This window comes from Dysidea avara, chromosome 4 (assembly GCF_963678975.1).
Source record: "Dysidea avara chromosome 4, odDysAvar1.4, whole genome shotgun sequence".
Lineage (NCBI taxonomy): Eukaryota > Metazoa > Porifera > Demospongiae > Dictyoceratida > Dysideidae > Dysidea > Dysidea avara.
The window spans coordinates 13,349,651-13,372,401 of record NC_089275.1 but is presented as its reverse complement, the minus strand read 5'-3'; the positions used below and the strand labels follow the sequence as shown (position 1 = coordinate 13,372,401).

The 22,751-nt window shown below is 37.3% G+C and overlaps 1 protein-coding gene across 1 annotated transcript in view; it reads left to right on the top strand.

Annotated features, from left to right (window-relative positions):
• The window catches only part of LOC136253056 (uncharacterized), a 106,434-nt gene that overhangs the window by 23,816 nt on the left and 59,867 nt on the right, over window positions 1–22,751 (top strand). Inside the window, exons 3-4 of the mRNA XM_066045646.1 lie at window positions 1,691–1,975; window positions 8,539–9,281. Of these exons, the coding sequence (XP_065901718.1) occupies window positions 1,691–1,975; window positions 8,539–9,281 (1,028 nt within the window). The remainder of the gene's footprint in view (window positions 1–1,690; window positions 1,976–8,538; window positions 9,282–22,751) is intronic.

The following is a 22,751-nucleotide window of genomic DNA, read 5'->3' as shown; positions in this document are numbered from 1 at the left end:
ACTAGCACTCAGCACTACTGAAAAGTTGAGCTACATTCCTGTGAAGACAAAACAGTGGTGGTTTATACACTTCCTTTAGCCCCAAGTGATTATAATCAACCTAGGTCCAATCCCAGCCTAGGTCATACCTTTTTTATTGATTTTTGGGGCATTTTTGATGTACGTACCTTTTTGTTGTTCTTATCCACAAACTCTTATGCTCACAAGACTGCCTTACATCACAGGGACTCTCATAGACTGCCTTACATCACAGGGACTCTCATAGACTGCCTTACATCACAGGGACTCTCATAGACTGTCTTACATCACAGGGACTCTCTTAGACTGTCTTACATCACAGGGACTCTCTTAGACTGCCTTACATCACAGGGACTCTCTTAGACTGCCTTACATCACAGGGACTCTCATAGACTGCCTTACATCACAGGGACTCTCTTAGACTGCCTTACATCACAGGGACTCTCATAGCACTGTTGTGGTAGGGCAGGCAAATTGCCAACATCTTTGTCCATCTGTGTTTGTCCAGTGTGTAGCTTCATTCAAATTACTGGCATATTACTGGCACCATGCAGATAGCTATCATAGCTTACACTTTCAACTGCACTGTGTGTTCAATTGCTTGACCTGGTACAACTATTTAACTGATCCTGCTTACATCTTTTCACCCTATATCTGCCTAAAGGATCATGCATTCATTACCATAGGACATTTAAATTTAATGATGAAGTTTAAGCACCTGGAGTTTTGTATGGCAAGAAGTATGTATATGTGTCACTACAACATTAAAACTGAAAATGCATAGCATAGAGCAAGTTCTGAACCTCTGTTTGCCATGCAGTAATTATAATTGCAATTGTGTTTGCTTTAAAAAAATTATACAGAAGTTCATTTCTTTTCTTGTTGACAGTCTCTTTGTTGACAATAAGGTAAACGTCATGTAGAAACTGTATGTGTACACCACCTGTCATGTAGGTACATACACAATTTCCTTAGCTTACATGTAGTTTAATTAACCCTGCATGTTCATTATTTCACTATGTACTTGAAAGATGGCATAAAGATCATGTACTGTAAAACACTATCAACATTCACACTATATACAGCAATGTAGCATACTAATATCAAAATTTTATGATTGGTTCAAAATGTATCATAATGTTGTCCTGCATGTAAACAGGTACCAGTGGTTTGTTCTTTATAGCGCATTGAAGGAACTGGTAGGGAAAACTCACTAAATAATTGAGCTACATTCCTGTCAAAAGCAGGCACAAACATACAACTTAGGTGTTTTGCATCATTAATTCAGTATACTTGCAGGATGGCATTTAGAAAGCATAGAGCTAGTGCTGACAAGTTCACAAAAAAAATTTGAAAATTTCAACTGGAAAAGGGACTTTTTTAACCAGTGCTGCTGTAACATGAGTCCAGTGGCAGGGTGGGCAACAGATAGACTACAAAATGGATGAAGATGGTAATTGATGAGGAACCTCCTGTTCCTAACATCACCATACATACTACATAGCTACATGAGTTTAATGTTTAGTCTCTGTTCCCAGCATTAAAATATTTAATGTGGAGATGGTCTTAAGTACCAAGTACCAGTGCTAGTAAAAGATAAATTCCACTAGTGTAAAACAGAAAATATGTTGTACTGCTATAAACTTTATCTGTGCTGTTGTTGATTTTACAGATCGACTTAATTTAAAAGATTTAAACAATGTGATGAGACAAGAAGCCAGAGGAATGGCTACTAAATGGTATACTCTTGGAGTGGAGTTACTGGATGGTGACACTGCTGTACTGGATGTGATAGAGACCAACTATCAAAGTGATGATGATCGGTGTAGTAGAATGTTCAAGAAGTGGCTTGAGATGAAACCTGATGCCAGTTGGAGTCAACTAGTTACAGCACTGAATGATATTGGATTAAACACTGCAGCTGATAATGTTAGACATAGCAAATTATACAACAAAGGTTAGGATGGAAGTATGCATTTACAATAGGTCACTGAGTCAGCTTCATAGAACTATGTATATCCTACAAATTTGTATGGTTGTACAAAGTATGTACGTAGCATAGAAGATTGTGTTCCACCAAATGAATGTTGACAAGATGTAAGTATAATATTACCTTAGCAGTATTTGTTTGGTAATACATACCATCAAGTCAACGGTAAGTCCCTACGTTATAATTAAACTGAATTTCTTAATGACTGACTGGCTTATTATCAGACAAGCACAGCTCAGCAATGGCTAATACTGCAAACTTATATTTGTAAGTATAGCAACCCATGAGGCACGTAGCTGGGCCACGCTATTGATTTATAATCTTAATGTAGTTAGTTATCATACAGTACAATAGTATTGTATGTTACTAATCATATAGGTTTGCCAAAATTATCACGCCTAAATCAGCCTTATAATACTTCATAGCATCTTAGCAGTATTGGTAAGGTAAAGTCAAGCCCAAAAGCATCTTCAGAGCAGCCAAAATGCTTCCATAAGTTGCTATGAAATTATAAAATTTAGTATCAGAATTTTCTACTGACTAATTGCCTGCTCATCTGATTCCTTCAAACAACCATCATGCAATAACAACTAAGCCTACGGGTGTGGATTTTCACTGCTAGACATCGCTTCATCCCGACAGATACCTTTTGGCACACTGCAGTATGTACAATGCATGCGTCATGGACTTATACCCATGTCCTTTTTGCTTAAAAGGGTGTCGATTCATGGTAGTGTAATATGGCTTCCCAGTTGTATTAGCTAACCAAAGTTTGATGAGGTAGTGACGTTAGAATGTGAATAACATTACTTGTATCAACAATAGTAGGCTGAGTATTTAGTTTTTAAATGAAATTTAGTTATTGTAGTGATTGCAGCACTTCATACTGTTTGTATATCTTTGCTATATTCTGTGCTTTTCCGTATTTTCATGCACTACCACAGACATGCTGTTCTATTAATCTTGTAAGGCTTCACACACTTTGCTTGACTAGAGACAGTGTGTACATTATATTGTTACACTACTTTTGGCACTTTTCCATATATTACCCTGGTTATAGGTCAGAGTAAAAAAACATATCTTATTTGGTGGCTGAATATATATAAAATTAGCTATACAATTGTGAAAGTGTTGATATGAAAAGGATGTAACAAAGTATTGTACAATGATGTGGACATGGTTTTGCATTACAGTAAGTTGTGTGAAGATGTGTTTAGCAAAAACTATTGACTGGTTCTTAAACTTGTTTCTGTGCCAAATAGTTGTGAATTATATCAACAATTATTCAGTCCTGTGCCATGGGTCAGTTCATTTAGGACACAGCATACTATAATTTCAACAGATTTTACATATTTCCCATACATCACAATCATAATTCTAAAATGTTAAATCCATCTGTAGAATTAACTTCATACAATCTCATTATTTTCAAAACAATCTATATTACACGCGAGGCTCATGCACATGCATATCACCTAGTCATTACTTGAAATTCTGTTAGAGTACGGTACGTATATACTCTTCACACACATGTGGTGCAACAATACGTATACACTTTTAAAAAATCCACTTGTGTAAATACACAGTTGCTATATGTGTTTATGCAAGACTGCAACTTGAATGTGCACATGTCTACACTGGTATAGGCGAGCAAGCCGTATAGCTGCAGCAGAGATGGGCTGTCCAATGACCATTTGCATTGTTGTAAGTGTACTTTGCTAAACCAACAAGCTACATAATTATTATGCTTCTCACTGTGGGGTAATCTACTTTCACAATCATCTCACTGGAGCCACATAGTTAATAATCCAGATCTCGAGAAGGATACAATCACTGCACTTTAAATTGAACATGTTGCATTTAAACATCATAAAATAACGTTATAAAACCTCCACTGTTACTAGAAGCCTTGTCAGCAAGCAGTCTGTAGGTATGGTGGTCACACGATATGCTAATTGATTGTTTATATTCAAAAATTTTAAAACATACAAATATTGTACACTCTATCCAGTTTATCATTGGAGATCCTGATCCTGGTCTATAGCTCCTAAATGTGAATTGGCAATCTCATATGAACTGAGAAAATCTGGAGGCTTATTACACAGATTCATAGCAACACTTTCTAGTGATACAGCTGTACTGTGGATCGTATATATATATGTGTGTCCCACCCATGGTACAATCTATATTCAATGGTGGCTAGGGCTTGTATCCACAGGTTACACCAGTCGTGATCTACAGTGAAAGAACGCAACATAAGTGAATCATTACCACTATGTGTGTATGGTAGCTACTGTACTTTTGCTTCAAGTCATGCTTGTAAAGTAATCTACATGCACACTACAGGCAGGCTGCATGTACCATGTGTATGGTGGGTGCTGCCTTCACATGTGTGGTATTGCTGCTTTCATGGATGTAGCTGTGTGTAGCTACACAAAACCAAACCAGGGTGGTATGGACTTATACGGATTGCCTGTACTCTCAATAATCAGTAGAACTTCATTAATAGCTTAAATGTAAAGTTACTACTTTGGTCTCTCAGGATATTCTGAAAACTCAAGCAAACAACTTAATCAGTTCCTCAGCATTAATACTCTGGAGTGGCACAGTCTTGGGATGACAAATACCTTATCTCCAACACATAGCGATTGCCACTACAACTTCTAGGTAATGGCCCATTATATCCATGACTATCCTTTTCTGAAATGGAGTAGTTACAACTGGAAGAGACATCAGAGAAGATTTGGGCACTCTCTGGTTGGATGATTTCTGACATTAAGAACACTCATCCACATATCTGCTCAAGTTAGGCCAAAAGGAATTTTGTAAAATTCTCTGTCTAGTTTTGTTCTTGCCCAGGTGACCAGCCAAGAACCAGTGCATAGCTTTGCACAACACTGTTCAGGTAAGACTAAATGTGACCAGATTTTACAAAACCAATCCAAATCGCACATTAGGAAAAATCTAACAAATGCCTCTGGTGGTTAGCTACACTATTGTACTAGTAGTTTTGACACTCAGTACCACTCAAACTACTCGAGGCTGGTTTCAACAGACATCTTTACTGGATGGTGTAGAAATCTCAAATGGCAGTATCTGGCCTTGTGAAGGGTCTGGCTTGGCAAGAATCAGTGGTATAGTGGTAGATGGCCTGATAATATTGGCCAGACGTTTTTTCTGTTGATTTTCATGCATATCAGCCAATAAGAAGCCAATGCAATGCTGTAATCTCGTGTCTGGACTCCAAGCATGGTCTGCCTCCATTTTGCATGGTCTACCTCATCTTTTCTATCTTATTTGGTAGGAAACGCTGCAAGCAGCTACAAGTACTGGAAGTGCTCTGAAAGGTAATAGACTGATGCATCCTTTTGTAAATTTCATACATGTGCTTGCTATCCATGGCAAGTTATGCTGACTTCAATTCTTTAAAACCATTTATCTTGAAACTTCTAATGTGCAATTTGGATAGTTTTTCCAAAATCCAGTCACATATAACATTCATCTGGTTGTAAAAGAGCCAAGCAAACAAAATCCTACTTTGGAATCACTCCATGGTAGGTCACATGATCTCACATGATGCTCCAGAAAAAACTTTATAATACAAAATAATTCATGAATAACAAAAATACACTAAATCACAGTATACTTACCTAGCTGAATCAATGATAGCAATAGCATGTATATAAACTAAATTGTGACCCCTTCTAGGAAAACCGGGCTTATCGCCTATTTAAAGTATCGAGAAATGCCATTAAGTATTTAGTGTGTTGTAGCTCGCCAATGGTTGAAGCTATGTGTACCAAATTTTCACATTTTTACACCAATTCCTTACCTTCCAGAGCATCCACTGTGCAAGTAGCCAACAACTAAGTTTCCCGCCATTTTAGATAGTTTTTAAACCAAGGTTGACTGTATCAGGCGAGCTCCAAATCGGGTGGGAGGCGGGGGCCCTGGAAGGCAGACAAGATGGTGTTCAAAAATTGAAAAGGAAGGCCAAGGGATGAATTAGGCCAAGTTTTGGGCCAGTGAGGTTTCAAAACTGGCTAAAATGAAAGGAAATTCACAGCAGAACTACTTATTCAACACCACAGAGCTGTACAGACACATACAGTCATCCCCAGGCTGACCAGAGCTCCATTAAGGCCCCACACCACACGTACGAATCGCTACTGGGCTTGGGAAAAGTAGCCAGCAAAACCAGACCACTCAAGTCTAACTCATTTTGATTGTGGAATTAGATAGTTTATTCATGTAGCTTTGTGTCCTGGGTGAAAAATCGAATCTGTTGACATGGGCAATAAAACCGGTTTTCTCAGACTGGGTCACAATTATATATGGTTGTTCAATTGCTTCTTTAGTTAGAAAGGGATAGTATTAACTGCATGGGTGCCTGATTTCATAACATCAACTTGTCCCACATAGTCATGTTATAATAGCTACCATCATTCATATCACCTGCATGTTTCACTACATTTTATTGTTAGAACACTACTTTATTTTTGAGTTAATAGATTTTTAAATTGTACTAGTTTGTCAACTTTTTGTTATAACATATACACCTGTGGCTGTAGCTGCATTTTTGATCTCCCTGCTTGTCTCGAATGAATTATGTAATAGAGTACGGGACATGGTTTCCGTGTCTAGTTTTCTTCAGCAAAACTGCAGGTAGATTATTAAGGGGCATGGTCACAGAGTACACTGATCATTAGCTGCAAGGCACATGTTCTGATCATTTAGGGAAGTGGTTGGACCAGCTATCATTTTTGATTATAATAAGTGCAGCTAAACATGCAATATCTACTCCACCTACAGTGGCTTAAGCACTTCAAATACTTTTGTGGCCAGCCTTGCAACTGTGGTCAGGCAGGCACAGATGAAAATACAGGTTTTGACAATTCTTTTAAAATTCAATGCTTGGGTGTTTTCAGCACTGAATTTGAAGTTAGATACACAAAAGCTATTCTGTAATAATAATTTTCATCATGTGTCATGTTTAGGCACCGGCCGATTATGCCGGCATAATTTAAAGCATAATAAGTAACCAAAAGCATCAAGCATAATGCCAGCATAATAGGGACGATTTTTGAAAACTTAATTAAAATGCGCAATGCGCACGCCTGAAAGAAAGCAAACATTCACTGCCAATAGAGCATTAGTGCATTTCATAGTTGGAAAAACGTAATATAACTTATTAAACCGTTTCTTTTTTGGTTATTCACACTTTGCAGAAATAAGATCGAGATACTCTAATAGAGCAGTCACTTATTCTAATACAGCAGTCAGGAAAAGTTGATATACTCTAATAAAACAGTCAGTTCTAGAGCATAATCTTGATTTTGAAAGCATAATTTTGAGCATAATAGGCTTAATTTTTGAGCAATGCTCAAAAGCATAATAGGTAAAATTTTGGGCATAATAGGCCGGAGCCTAGTCATGTTTCTATGATGGTGTTGGGCAGCACCCATCACTGTTGGGATAACAGTAATACCATAATATGTGACTGGATTTTGGAAAATCATCCTTATAGGTGCATTGTTAATTCAGAGTGAAACGTATTTTAATAATTTAAAGCTTTGTTACTCACCAGCCTTGGCAGCTGCACATATGGAATTTTCAACAAAGATGGAGCAATTCATAACTTTTAAGGGCAGCTAGAGGTCAAGGTAATCCCTGTAGAGGTTCCTGCCATTTTAGATAAGTTTTTCATCAGTGTTGCTACATTACGAGTCCTCAAAGAGGGGTGGGGGGTGGCAGGTGGGAAAGAGATAGACTACAAAATGGATGAGAATGGTAATTGAAGGTACCAGGCCACAAAACAGCTTGTCAGAGGCAGGAAATTGACTAAAATCTCACAAAACAGACATACATCATACATTAGCTCCCTGCTTGACTGTCCAGAGTGTATGAACCCCCAAAGCACTTCCCTGTTGTTCACAGACCTGTACAGATGTCTAGTGTGGTTATACAGGCTGCCAGAGAACAGTCCACCAAAAGCAGACCTACAAGTTGAAGGCGAGTTTGGTATGGAAATTGTTAGCCGATAGTGCAGCAACTTCATGCTGGTGTTATCTCACTTTTGGCTTTTGTGCCCATATGGTTTATTTTGCTAAATCCGTTCACAGCTAAATCCGTTCACATATGTGACCAGATATGTGAAAAGGGGTCTTCTACACACATCCTATTTAACAACTTTGACAATTTGTAACTTCAGATCGTAAAAGTTTAATTGCCTTGAAATTTGGTCAGACATGAGCACTAACATTGGTTAATAAATAGAGGAATTTTCAGGTTTACATGTTACTTGAATACCAAGTTATGGTCTCTCAAGTTCATGGAATCGGGTGTGTGTGGAAGACCCTTTTTTTGCAAAGCTGGTCACATTATACTGGTATTTGATTAAAATAAATGAAGATCAAATTAGCATACTTATAAATTGCATTATGATATTATGAAATCCTCCTTCAAAAAAGTAACTCTGATAACTACAGTAAGCTATTTAAAGGTAATTATTTATTCAATGATTTTAACAGATACTGAAGATGTGCCAACTGCTGCCAAGAGATTTAAGCCAGATACAAATGACTCAAAAATGTTATACACGGCTGATCAAGCTAGTGTTGAGTTTGGTATTCTTCTTAATGAAATCTTGGAAGAGTTAATGAAAGATGAAAGCAAAAATTTGAAATTGTTGCAGAGGACATCATCTACTCTAACTTTGAAGGACAAGCCTGGTATTAAGATGTTTAGTGATAGTGAAGTTGAAGCCATATATGCTTGTAATGACATTGAAACACTTTTAATAATTAAACTACGTCACTGCTACAGATGGGATGATCACTCCATGTTGACTTTGCTTATGTCATCATTAAATGCAAAAGAATGTTTGAGGTTACTACAATTGTATGAAACTAAAGTATATGGTAAAATGAAGCTACACCAAATATGTGAGCATTATTCACAACATAGTGCTAACATTCCAGAAGGTTACCACAAAATGGTTGTAATAGTAAATAAGATATTCTCATCCATAACAAAGGAGGAGTATGATGAGTTGAAAGAGTTCATTTCACAATATTGTGAAGTGGAGCCTTATGTGATGTCTCCATTTTCTAAAGCATCTCCATTCAATTCAATGGTCATAGAATGGTTTATTCCTGTCAATGCAGTTTCATACATGATAGAAACAGCTAAAAATAACGTTCATATGTTTACTATGAAAATATTTCTGTATTTGAAAATATCATCAACAGTGATATTTGATCACAGAGACAACGTAAGTACCACTGTAGTATGTTGAGTAGTGTGAGCTATGTTAAGTAATGTCAAGGTCTCCAATTCCTGTATACTAGGCTAGGTAATTTAAAGGCTGCAGCACAAGTTGCTGTCAGACCTTCAGTACTGGTCACTGTAAATTAAAGCAGTATTATGTAACAACAATATAGTGTGTTTTAGACCAATACTAATAATACAAGACTTAAACCAAAGAAAAATTACTAACCCAGAATCAAAATATTCACCACTCAGTTGACACTACCCGCTACCCAACCCCCTATTCTATTCTACCTAATAAATACAAATCAAGAAGGATGTATTCGTCACTAAGAAAGATGAACCACACCCAGTAAGATTAAACTAAAACTAAACTCAACCCTCACTTTTTGTTAAATGAAGTTGTGTGTTTTGTCTTTCACTGTCTGCTTTAAACTGACTGTGGTGACATTTATCAACTTCAAAAGTTGGTGGTAATAGCCACTGCATTTATTATACCAGTCTTGCACCCATAACTGGTCTGCAGTCAGCTGTGGGCATGCATCTGATTAGTTTGGCAAAAATTGTATGTACATGTGTATGTCAGTCTAATCATTGAAGTGTGGCATAAGAACCTGTATAATGCTATATTGGACTGTGCCTTTTGCTGTATGATGTTGTAAGAAGCAATAAATCCTCTGCTGGAACAAAGACATGTGTGATGTAATCAATGACAAGTTTTAAAAAATGAGACCAGTTTTAGAAGAATAAAGGTAAGGAAGATAATCTGCCTATGTGTAGGGGTGGATCTAGGATTTTTGAAAGGGGGGAGGGGCTAAGCTAGACAGGGGCATAGGTAACTAGCCAGACATTAGAAGATACCAAGCCTTCTCACAAGGTCCTACTGGTAAGATTCATGTAGTATCCAATTATCCATATATAGTCAAATTAGCTATTCGGAATAATGACTGCATGCCCCCAGGAAATGTTTAAAATTAGACCCTCTAAAGGTGAATCTGAGAGTTTTTTTTAGCATTTTTTCAGTGAAAAATAATAGAATTTCAGTTTATATCATTAAATTTTACTTTTCCATTAATTCAGTCAAGACTGATTGCATATGCATTGAGTAGCTATCATGCATGATAATCTTTTCACTTGTAGCTACCAAGCATTTAGATATAGCTAGCTATATACCATAATGCATCAGCTCCTCTTAGCAATACTCTAATCAGCTAAATCTGTGAGGCAGAAACATGTATAGCTAAGTAGTAGTAGTAGAGGTGTTGAATGTTACTACATCCTAGTGACACTTTGTTAGCCATAACACCAATAAAGTGTACTGAAAAGCAGAATGCAGTGAAGGGTACTAGTGGCTATTAGCTAGTCCACTGGAAATCCTTAGCAAAGTGCAACTATATTTGCATTTATGGGCTTTCTGGATTTACTGTTGTGATAGTCAACTTATTTCTAGATCTGCCGGGTTATGAAGACTGATGTATAGCTTGTTAGCTACAAATACCAGCACCATAACCCACACCATGGGGTCATATCAGAAGGTAACTGATACAGATTTTACATTCATAGACAAAAGTGGGTGAATATGCTATAGCTGCCGTATGAGAATGTAAAATTACCAAAAGGCTACAGTTTGCTAAATGGCTGAGTTGGTATTTAGCTACATATTATACTGAAGCTGACAACTTTAACTAATTAAACTTTTTATATACTATAAAAACCACTCTAATCACCTCTTATAGCTATAGTGGAAAACTGCTAATTATCTGAATAAAACAAAACCCACAATTAAACTTTTGTAACTGGATATGCAACCCACAATCAAAACTAGCTAGTTTGTTTTGAAGAACTCTTGAGGAAGAGGAAGTTATACTCTTCTGGACATAGTTGAACAATAGGTATAGTTACATAGCTTTGGTGCTAAATGGCTGAGTTGGTAACTATACATGTTATACTGAAGAACCAATTAAACCAAATAACACTTTTTGAACAATATAATAAATTCATTTTAAAAATATAAAAACCACACTAATCACATAGTGGAAAACACTGCTAATCATCTGAATAACAAAACCCACAATTAAAACTTTTGTAACTAAAGATGCAACCCACAATTGAAACCTTTTTTTGAAGAACTCTTGAGGAAAAGCAAGCTATACACTCCTGGAACAGAGTTGAACAATAGATATAGTTACATAGAGATTATTTGTGTTGGCAGTGATGCATAGTTCCTGAAATAGGTCTGCTTTTCCTGAAATAAGTCTACTTTTGATAAACATAAAAGATTTAAGGTTTTATTGGCCAAATACTAACTTAGAAAGGAAGGGGAGCTACAGCCCCCTTAGCCCCCCCCCCCCCCCCCCCCCCTAAATCTGCTCCTGATCATTTAACTGAACTTTATGGTGAGTAAAATGATGGTGATTTTTATGAGTTTTTTTAAGGAGGCATGGATAAAATCCAGTTTACCAAATAATGTATTTTTAGTGCTTGTTTTCTTTTAGAAGACAGCTCTACATTTAAGGGAAACAAGAATTTATTACTGACTGTGACTGACTAACTATCATATGATAGGAAACTGTGATGGAAGAAAAGTTGATGAATCCTGACTTTATCAGCTTTGACAAATTAAATGTTGACAAAAATTAAGAAATCATATCTAAAAAATATTATGTTCTTTTAAAGATGTTAATGGACATTAATTTTTATGAACTACAAGCAAATAAATTTACTATTTTCATCAAAGTTTCCTGTGGTACAGTTACTGAAACCTGTACAACTCAATAGTGGATAAGTTACTACATGCTTGATTTTTTCTCAGCTAGATGTTAGTTGGGCCCAACACATTTATTTTAGCATACTGCAAAAGATCAAGACACACAATAGTGTGTCATGCGGCCCAAGAAGATGGCGCACCACACCGTGGGTATATTGACAGGAAGAAAGAAAACGTCATTTTCACATTTTTGTATCTTGGTGATCCCTTATCCGTTTGGAACCAAACGTACTATATAGTTGCCCGCCAGCCAGGGTAATCTACATACCAAATGTGAAGAAAATCGCTCTAACTATTTCCGAGATACGAGCTGCCAAAGTTTTGATTTTTTTTCTTCCTTTTGTTTTCTTATTCTTCTTCGTGTTTTCGCACACTTGCAAAAATTGCTATAAAACGCAAATGTGTACTCCGATCGCCTTGAAATGTGGCGCACAGAAAGGAAGTCCAAAGGTGAATCCTAGCATCAAATTTGGTGCAAATCCGATGAATTGTTCGGGAGTTACGACTAATTATTCGCGTAAAACAAGATCGATTTGTTGTCATGCCTACAGGGTAAACCGCTTCATGGAATGAGTTGGAAATTGCTATGTAGATTGAGTGACCATCATAGGAGTGCCTTTTGGTGGTTTGAAAGGAATCGAGGTAAAGACCACGGAAATATGACACAAAATCCAACCTGTGTCACAATTATGCGATCGATTTTTATGAGTAAAAAAGTATTAGTTTTCACGCCTACTAGGCAAACCGCTTAGAGGAATGAGCTGAAAATCAGTGTATAGCTGGAATAATCTTATAGAAAATCCTTGCAGTAGTACAGAAAAATCGGATTACAAACCACTGATATATGATTCGAAAGTCAACTCCGTGTAGCAAATGCGAGATCGAGATACTCTAATAGAACAGTCACCTTAATAGAGCATTCAGCTAATTTATTTACTCCATTATAGAATTCTATTACATTTATCTGTAGGGAGTTTAGCTGCAAACAGTTAATCTTATAGACAGTTCAGCAAGAAGCAAGTCACCCTATAGAGAGTTCAGTTACAAATATATTGCTGTAGTGATTCAGAACATTACAAGTCATACTGAAGAGAGTTAAGCTATAAACAAGTCATGTACCCTGTAGAAAGTTCAGCTACAAACAATTCACTCTGTAGAAATTCTGCTACAAACAAGTCTTCATGCAGAGAGTTTAACAACCAAAATCCACCATGTAAAGACTTCAACTTTACTAACAAGTTACTCTGTAGAGAGATCAGCTAGAGATGAGAGAGAGTTCAGCTAGAAAACGTCACCTTGTAGAGAGTTCAGCTACAAACAAATCACACTGTAGAGAGATCAGATAGAAGAAACCACCTTGTAGAGGGTTCAGCTGTGAAGTGATCACCCTAGAGAGAGATCAGCTACAAAGAAACCATCCTGTAGAGAGTTCAGTTACAAACAAATCACTCTGCAGAGAGTTTGGCTACAAAAAAATCACCATGTGGAGTATTCTGCTACAAACAAATCACCTTGTAGAGTGTACAGCTAGACACAAGTCACCCAGTAGAGAGATCAGCTACAAGAAGTTACATTGTAGAGAGATCAGCTAGAAGAAATAACATTGCAGAAAGTTCAGCTACAAAGCAACCATCCTGTAGAGAGTTCAGCTACAAACAAATCACTCTGTAAAGAGTTCAGCTACAACCACATCAGAGTTTAGCTACAAAGAAACCATCATGTAGAGAGTTCAGCTGCAAACAAATCACCCTGTAGAGAATTCAGCTACAAACAAATCGCCCTGTTGAGAGATCAGCTAGAAGAAGTCACCTTGTAGAGAGTTCAGCTACAAAAACCATCCTGTAAAGAGTTCAGATGCAAACAAATCACCTTGTAGTGAGTTCAGCTATAAACAAGTCACCCTGTAGAGAGATCAGCTACAAAGAAACCATCCTGTACAGTGTAGAGAGTTCAGCTACAAACAAATCACCCTGTAGAGAGTTCAACTACAAAAAGATCACTGTGTGGATAAGATAGTTCAGCTATAAGAAGTCACCTTGTAAAGAGTTCAGCTACAAAGAAACCACCATGTAGAGAGTTCAGCTGCAAACAAACCACCGTGTAGAGAATTCAGCTACAAAGAAACGATCAAGTTGAAAGTTCAGCTACAAACAAGTCACCCTGTAGAGAGATCAGCTAAAATAAGTTACCTTGTAAAGAGTTCAGCTACAAAGAAACCATCATGTAGAGACTTCAGCTACAAACAAATCACCTGTAGAGAGGTCAGCTACAAACAAGTCACCCTTTAGAGATATCAGCTAGATATATACGAGTTACCTTATAAGGATCAGCTACAAACAAATTATCCTGTAAAAATATGTGTTGGGAACAAATCACCATGTAGAGAGTTCAGCTAGAAAGAAGTCACTCTGAAAAGAGTTCAGCTACAAACAATGGGAGTTTCAGCTACAGTTCAGTTATGTATAAGAAGTCACCTTATTACCTACAGTATGATTATCTTTCATTGTTAGATATACAAATATGTTTAATCAGACAAAAACTGTACTTCCTTTTGTTCCACAACTCCTGCAGAAAAGAAAAAAACAAGTTTGAAGGAAGCACCAAAGCCAGTTAATGGTCGGCTTTGTGGCTTGCAGTACAAAAAGAATTGATATCTAAATCACAACAGCTAAGCTGTAAAAAAAGAGTGCGGCCCCCAAAAAGGCCAGGATGAAAAAAGATGTGAAATCCAAGGTGGCGGCCAAGAAATTCCTGCGATGGTAGGTTAATGGCAAAAATTTAATTACGACAATTCAGGTGAATTTAGTGCCAAATTCTAGTGGAGGAGGCAATGCAAATTCACCTGAATTGTCGTAATTAAAATTTTTGCCATTAACCTACCATCACAGCTATTTCTTGGCCGCCACCTTGGATTTCACATCTTTTTTCATCCTGGCCTTTTTGGGGGCCGCACTCTTTTTTTACAGCTTGGCTGTTTTGGTTTAGATACAATGTTGCATCAAGGATTTCTATTTGTCTTCATATTTTTAGCACATGATTATGAAGTTGTATAGACAATGGCTTCTGTGGTTTTGTTATCAGTGGTATGTACAATGAAAGCAAACTCATCAGTAATTTTTGCACAATACCCACTTGTTACAGTTGAAGTGAGTGTATTAAATGCAGACAAGCTGTTGCCTATTGTCCTCCATATGTAAGGCTGTTAATTGGCAGAAAAAAACTGAATGTATAATGATTTGAAACAGCCATACATTTTGCTTGCTGATATCTGCGGTGTGCACTTTGTCATACAATTTATAACCTATTATAATTATTTATATATCACTACCAGGCCACTCATTGGTGGAATTCATTATCAAATGTTCTTATGGAATCAATTTGCAGACTTTTATAATTACTCCCAGTTACACTTCGTAAATTTTAACTGAAATTTCATGTGCTTTTACTGTGTTTGTGTTATTGTTGTTTTTGTATGTTATAGTTAAAGCACTGCCACACATGTGTACAGATAATACAACATGAGAGGGTATCGAGAGGCTAATACAGTACAAGGTGGAGCTGAGTGATGTATTTACCATGAGACACCCCTGAGTGCTGTATTTTGCATATGCACACAAGTATAGGCAGTGTTTTAAGCATTATATTGTACTTCCTGGTTGTCTTGCTTGGAGCAATTGGCTGGAGTACCCAAATCAGTTTCTGGTGATCACACTATCAGTTACTAGTCATATAATCTATTTGCAGTCATAGAATGAACTAGTAGTATTATAGTTTAGCTAGATGTAATTTATTGTATCACAATAAATTGAAGTTAAAATGAATGCTGCAGATATCGCGATATAGAACTATAAAAACTTACACATAATTTCTGTGACCTAAGTGCACGCTATAGCGTAAGGGTGCGCTATGATCTAAGGACGTGAAGTAATGTTGAGCAAGTATTGTGTAATCAACAAACTGGTTTAACAGGTTTGCGGTCATGTGACATGCCACATTCTTGAAAGGTGAATGGCCTAGTTAAAGAAAAGTTCCCACCCACCCGCTCACTATTTGGATTAAGTAGATATATGTGCACATATAGACTCAGCTGCTTGTACATTGTATGTATAAGGTATACAATTTGTTAGAACTTTTGCTACTTATTATAATAATTATTTATATTAGCTAGGTGGTGACTGAGGATTGAGGGCGGTGAATTAGATGCTAGTTATGTAGCTGTAATGCTTTATCAATTGATGCCAATATTAATGTTCATGACATAGCTTGGTCTGTCATTTTGGTTGCTAGTGATCAATTGCTGCGATTTGACATGTCTTAGTGGTTTGCTATCATCACTTGCAAATGCTATGTTCATTTATCTACGCTATTCATGGAAGAACTTACTGCCCGCCCTATGATTTCCTCAGTTGCCCGTTATTCATCCAAACTCATCCTCTCTATATATCATATTATAATATGATCTATATATTGTCATGTCATGCACGATCTCATGTAGATATAATCTTACTTGCTATTATGGTATCATTGTATTCTTGTTGCATGATTGTTGAACTTGTGTATTGCCACGTACACTACTGGCTTTGTGGGAAAATGTTATGTGATTAGCATTAGGAAAAAGAGTAGGCAATGTAGAGCTTGGTGCAGTGGAAGGGTGGATAGCTAGGTAAATCTAATCCAAAACAGCCAGGCTGTAAAAAAAAAGTGTGCGGCCCTCAAAAAGGCTATGGTGAAAAAAGATGTGAAATCCAAGGTGGTGGCCAAGAAATGGCTGTGATGGTAGGTAAATGGTAAAAATTTTAATAACAACAATTCAGGTGAATTTGGTGCCGCTTTGTCAATTGGCACAAAATTCACCTGAATTTTCGTTATTAAAATTTTTACCATTAACCTACCATCACAGCCATTTCTTGGCTGCCACCTTGGATTTCACATCTTTTTTACCATAGCCTTTTTGAGGGCCACACACTTTTTTTACAGCTTGGCTGTTTTGGATTAGATTTCACTTCTTTTTGTATTTGTATACCCCAAAGCCGGCCTATGGCCAACTTTGGGACTTTTTTAACCTATCTTTTTTTCTTTACCACAGGAAGAAGAAAAGATGAAGCAGATGTACCTTAAATATTTCTGATTTTATCAGTAAATGTATGAATTATATATATAATACATATATTTATTACAGAACTGTCCATGGTGGTTTCTGTGTAACTGAACACTCTTCAAGGTAACTTCTTCTAGCTGATCTCTCTACAGGGTGATTTGTTTGTAGCTGAACCATCAACAAGGTAACTTCTTCTAGCTGTTCTCTCTACAGGGTGATTTATTTGTAGCTGGATTCTGTACAGGTGGTTTTTTTGCTGCTGAGCTCTTTACAGAATGGTTTCTTTGTAGCTGAACTCTCTACAAGGTAACTTCTTCTAACTGATCTCTCTACAGGGAGATTTGTTTGTAGCTGAACTCTCTACAGGTGATTTGTTTGCAGCTGAACTATCTAGATGATGGTTTCTTTGTAGCTGAACTCTCTACAAGGTAATTTCTTCTAGCTGATCTCTCTACATGGTGGTTTCTTTGTAGCTGAACTCTCTACAAGATAACTTCTTCTAACTGATCTTTCTACAGGGCAATTTGTTTGTGGCAGAATTTTCTACAGGGTGATTTCTTTGCAGCTGAACTCTCTACATGGTGGTTTCTTTTTATTGTAGCTGAACTCTCTACAAGGTAATTTCTTCTAGCTGATCTCTCTACAGGGTGATTTGTTTGTAGCTGAATTCTATACAGGTGATTTGTTTGCAGCTGAGCTCTTTACAGAATGGTTGCTTTGTAGCTGAACTCTCTACAAGGTAACTTCGTCTAACTGAACTCTCTACAGGGAGATTTGTTTGCAGCTGAACTCTCTTCATGATGGTTTCTTTGTAGCTGAACTCTCTACAAGGTGACTTCTTCTAGCTGATCTTTCTACAGGGTGATTTGTTTGTAGCTGATTTTTCTACAGGGTGATTTGTTTGCATCTGAACTCTCTATGTGGTGGTTTCTTTGTAGCTGAACTCTCTACAAGTTGACTTGTTCTAGCTGATCTATCTACAGGGTGATTTGTTTGTAGCTGAACTCTCTACATGATGGTTTCTTTGTAGCTGAACTCTCTACAAGGTAACTTCTTCTAACTGAACTCTCTACAGGGAGATTTATTTGCAGCTGAACTCTCTACATGGTGGTTTCTTTTTACTGTAGCTGAACTCTCTACAAGGTAATTTCTTCTAGCTGATCTCTCTACAGGGTGATTTGTTTGTAGCTGAATTCTATACAGGTGATTTGTTTGCAGCTGAGCTCTTTACAGAATGGTTTCTTTGTAGCTGAACTCTCTACAAGGTAACTTCTTCTAGCTGAACTCCCTACATGGTGGTTTCTTTGTAGCTGAACTCTCTACAAGGTAACTTCTTCTAACTGAACTCTCTACAGGGAGATTTGTTTGCAGCTGAACTCTCTTCATGATGGTTTCTTTGTAGCTGAACTCTCTACAAGGTAATTTCTTCTAGCTGATCTCTCTACAGGGTGATTTGTTTGTAGCTGAATTCTATACAGGTTGATTTGTTTGCAGCTGAGCTCTTTACAGAATGGTTTCTTTGTAGCTGAACTCTCTACAAGGTAACTTCTTCTAGCTGAACTCCCTACATGGTGGTTTCTTTGTAGCTGAACTCTCTATGAGGTGACTTCTTCTAGCTGATCTTTCTACAGGGTGATTTGTTTGTATTTGATTTTTCTACAGGGTGTTTGTTTGCATCTGAACTCTCTATATGGTGGTTTCTTTGTAGCTGAACTCTCTACAAAGTGACTTCTTCTAGCTGATCTCTCTACAGGGTGATTTGTTTGTAGCTGAACTCTCTTCATGATGGTTTCTTTGTAGCTGAACTCTCTACAAGGTAACTTCTTCTAATTGAACCCTCTACAGGGAGATTTGTTTGCAGCTGAACCCTTTTCATGATGGTTTCTTTGTAGCTGAACTCTCTACAAGGTAGCTTCTTCTAGCTGAACTCCCTACATGGTGGTTTCTTTGTAGCTGAACTCTCTACAGGTGATTTGTTTGCAGCTGAACTCTCAACATGATGGTTTCTTTAAATTTGTAGCTGAACTCTCTACAAGGTAACTTCTTCTAGCTGATCTCTCTACAGGGTGATTTGTTTGTAGCTGAATTCTGTACAGGTGATTTGTTTGCAGCTGAATTCTTTACAGAATGGTTTCTTTGTAGCTGAACTCTCTACAAGGTAACTTCTTCTAACTGAACTCCCTACAGGGAGATTTGTTTGCAGCTGAACTCTCTTCATGATGGTTTCTTTGTAGCTGAACTCTCTACAATGTAACTTCTTCTAGCTGAACTCCCTACATGGTGGTTTCTTTGTAGCTGAACTCTCTACAAGGTGACTTCTTCTAGCTGATCTTTCTACAGGGTGATTTGTTTGTAGCTGAATTCTGTACAGGTGATTTGTTTGCAGCTGAGCTCTTTACAGAATGATTTCTATGTAGCTGAACTCTTTACAAGGTAACTTCTTCTAGCTGATGTCTCTACAGGGTCACTAGTTTGTAAATGAATTCTCTACATGATGGTTTCTTTGTAACTGAACTCTCTACAAGGAAACTTCTCCTAGCTGATTTCTCTACAGGGAGATTTGTTTGTAGCTAGGAGAAGTTTGTTAGGGAGATTTGTTTAATCGGTGGTAGAAATTTACACCAATTATTTGTTCCAAGTGTTAGAACTAATTATGGAAAACAGTCTTTGGCGTACAGGGGTACGGCCATATGGAACAGATTACCTAAAGCACTATACAGTGCTAAAACTGTGAATGGTTTTAAAACATTATTTTGTACAATGTAATTCTGTTTTGTTGTGTATGTATGTACTTATATTGTATTGTATTTTTTTTTTGTTGTGCTCTCAGGGCATAGCTGAAAAACAGCCTTCTTTGGCTGACGCTATTTTCCCTGATTAAATATCATTAAAAAATAAATAAAAAAAAAGCTGAACTCTCTACAGGTGATTTGTTTGCAGCTGAACTCTCTACATGATGGTTTCTTTGTAGCTGAACTCTCTACAAGGTAACTTCTTCTAGCTGATCTCTCCATAGGGCGATTTGTTTGTAGCTGAACTCTCTACATTGTGGTTTCTTTGTAGCTGAACTCTACAAGGTGATTTCTTCTAGCTGAATTATCTCTTTCTATAGTTGCATGAATTCCCTACAAGTAGGCATTCCAGTATCCGAGATTTTTTAATAAAAACATTCTCCGTATATTCCCCAATAGAACCCTGGCACAAAATAACAACTCGTATTTAACTTGGGATTGCTCCGTCGTCCAAGCTCCAATGAGGATGAAAATCACTGTGGGGTTTGTCCACACGTTGATCATCATGAAAATCTTAGTTTTATCGTGCGCGTTACATATAAGTAAGTTTTGTGTTGTTTTGTAATCTTTTCAACCCTTATAATGTATGTAGAATACTTTAAAACTTTAAAAAACGTACTGTCGGGTGGAAGGTAGTCACTGGTGCTTACTTTAAAGTGCGTAGTTACTTCGCTCGGGTTAGCGATTTTCAGCTCCAGAACAATCTTCTGATGGCTGTGTCATCAGCTCAAAAGTATAAACCACTTCAAAGTCGGCATAACAATACCATAATTGAAACCACAACTCCACCTTAGGTATTGTTGCATCATTGCGGCACCTCCACTTTAGTTTTTTACCTTTATAAGTTGTTAACTTGATGTTTTTACTTACTTGACATAGCCTCTTGCCTATAGGTATACACCATTGTATTGAGAAGTGTGCAATAGGTGAAACATATTTGCTCACCACAAAGTATACAAAGATAGCTGAGATCTGATACAATCTGAAGTTACTCTCATTACATGTACAAACTTGCAGATAGAAGCAACTGCAGTTTCAAGATAGTCCAGATTGCTAGATGGCTTCCTGATTCAATTGTGCCATTTTTCCCTTTAAAATGTATGGGGAGCCCCGGAGAAAAATGTACCTTTTTTCAGTTTTTAAGCACTGTGCATGCCAAAGTAGCTAATTCCAACCCAACAAACTATATATTTCTGAGATCGGCAATCAATACTCTATCTATTGAGCATATAAAAAGCCCATTTTTCCAAAATTTAAAAATCGGGCTGGAATGCCTACTACAAGGTAACTTCTTCTAGCTGATCTCTCTACAGGGTGAATTGTTTGTGGCTGATCTCTCTACAGGGTGACTTGTTTGTAGCTGATCTCTATACAGGTTACTTGTTTCTAATTGATCTCTTGAATTCTCTTCGGGTGACTGCTCTATTAGGATGACTGCTCTATTAGGATGACTGCTCTATTAGAGTATCTCGATCTCGCACTTGCTGCACCAAGTTGGATTTCGTGTTATAACTCCGTGGCTTTAAGTCTGATTCTTCTACACCATTGAAGAGCCTTTCTAAGATGATAACTCCATCTGTGCAGCGATTTTCAAAGCATTACCCGTAGCGGTTTATCTGGTAGGCGTGGCAAGCAGTCGTTTTTATTAGCTAATCTCGATTGCGTAATTGTTACACACTGTTGGTTTTTTCGTTGTATCTTCCTAATTTTTAGCTCGATTTCTTTCAAACCACAAAAGGTTTGAGGTTCAATAGTTAACCTATTCACCCACATATTTTCAGCTTCTACCCATACGCGGTTTACCCTGTAGGCATGACAACATATTGGTGTTATTTTTCGTGAATAATCGCTCATAACTCTTTGCCTGTTTATCGTATTCCAGCCAAAGTTGGTACAGAGATGCGCCTTCATAACCCCCTTCTGTGTGCCAAATTTCTAGGCGATCGGATATGGCGTTCGCGTTTTATAGCAGTTTTTGTAAGTGTGCGAAAAGAGGAAGAAAAATAAGAAGAAAAAAAACCCAAGAAACTAAGCCAATTTTTGAAGTTGCATATCTCGAGAACGCTTGAAGCGATTTCACTTAAATTTGGAATGTGGAGTGCTGAAGGTGGAGGGAGTGTCCACAATAAAAATCATCTTGTTTCATCAAGGCAGTACAGAGCTACGGAGGTGCGAAAATTGCGTTTTCTTTCTTCCTGTCATTATACTCATGGGTATTACGTGCCGGCTTCTTGGGCCGCACGACACTCTACCGTGTGTCTTGATAAATATATTATATATATGAGCACATATGTGTAATTTAATTCTCTATAAATGGTGGCAATTGCCACTATTCCCAGGGGTGGGACCCAGCAACCAACATGTTAATTTTAACATTTTACAGAGTCACGCATGTGATCCTTCATGCTGTCTGTGTGGGGTTGTTGCTGTGACTTTTGGCAATCAGGCTATCAGTGAGTGTTCATATTATACTTTTCTAGTTTTTGAACAAACTGGTAGAACCAGTTTTAGTGATTTGCAATGTCACAGATGTGATGAATCGTGCTGTCTGAATGGGATTGTTTTTGTAACATTCCTTACACAAATTTTCTGCATAACTACATGTATACTGTGTTTGCCCAAGTGTACTGTATTTGTTTAATTGTTCACTGTATTTGCTCTATTAGCTACATAGCCTGTACTGTATAGCTCATACAGTACAATTGTACAGTTAATTGATACTGTATTGAAAATACAGTAGTGGTGTCACTTTGATCCTCCCCCACAAAATATAATATGTGACCAGATTTTATGCTCCAAATCACACATCAGGCAAAA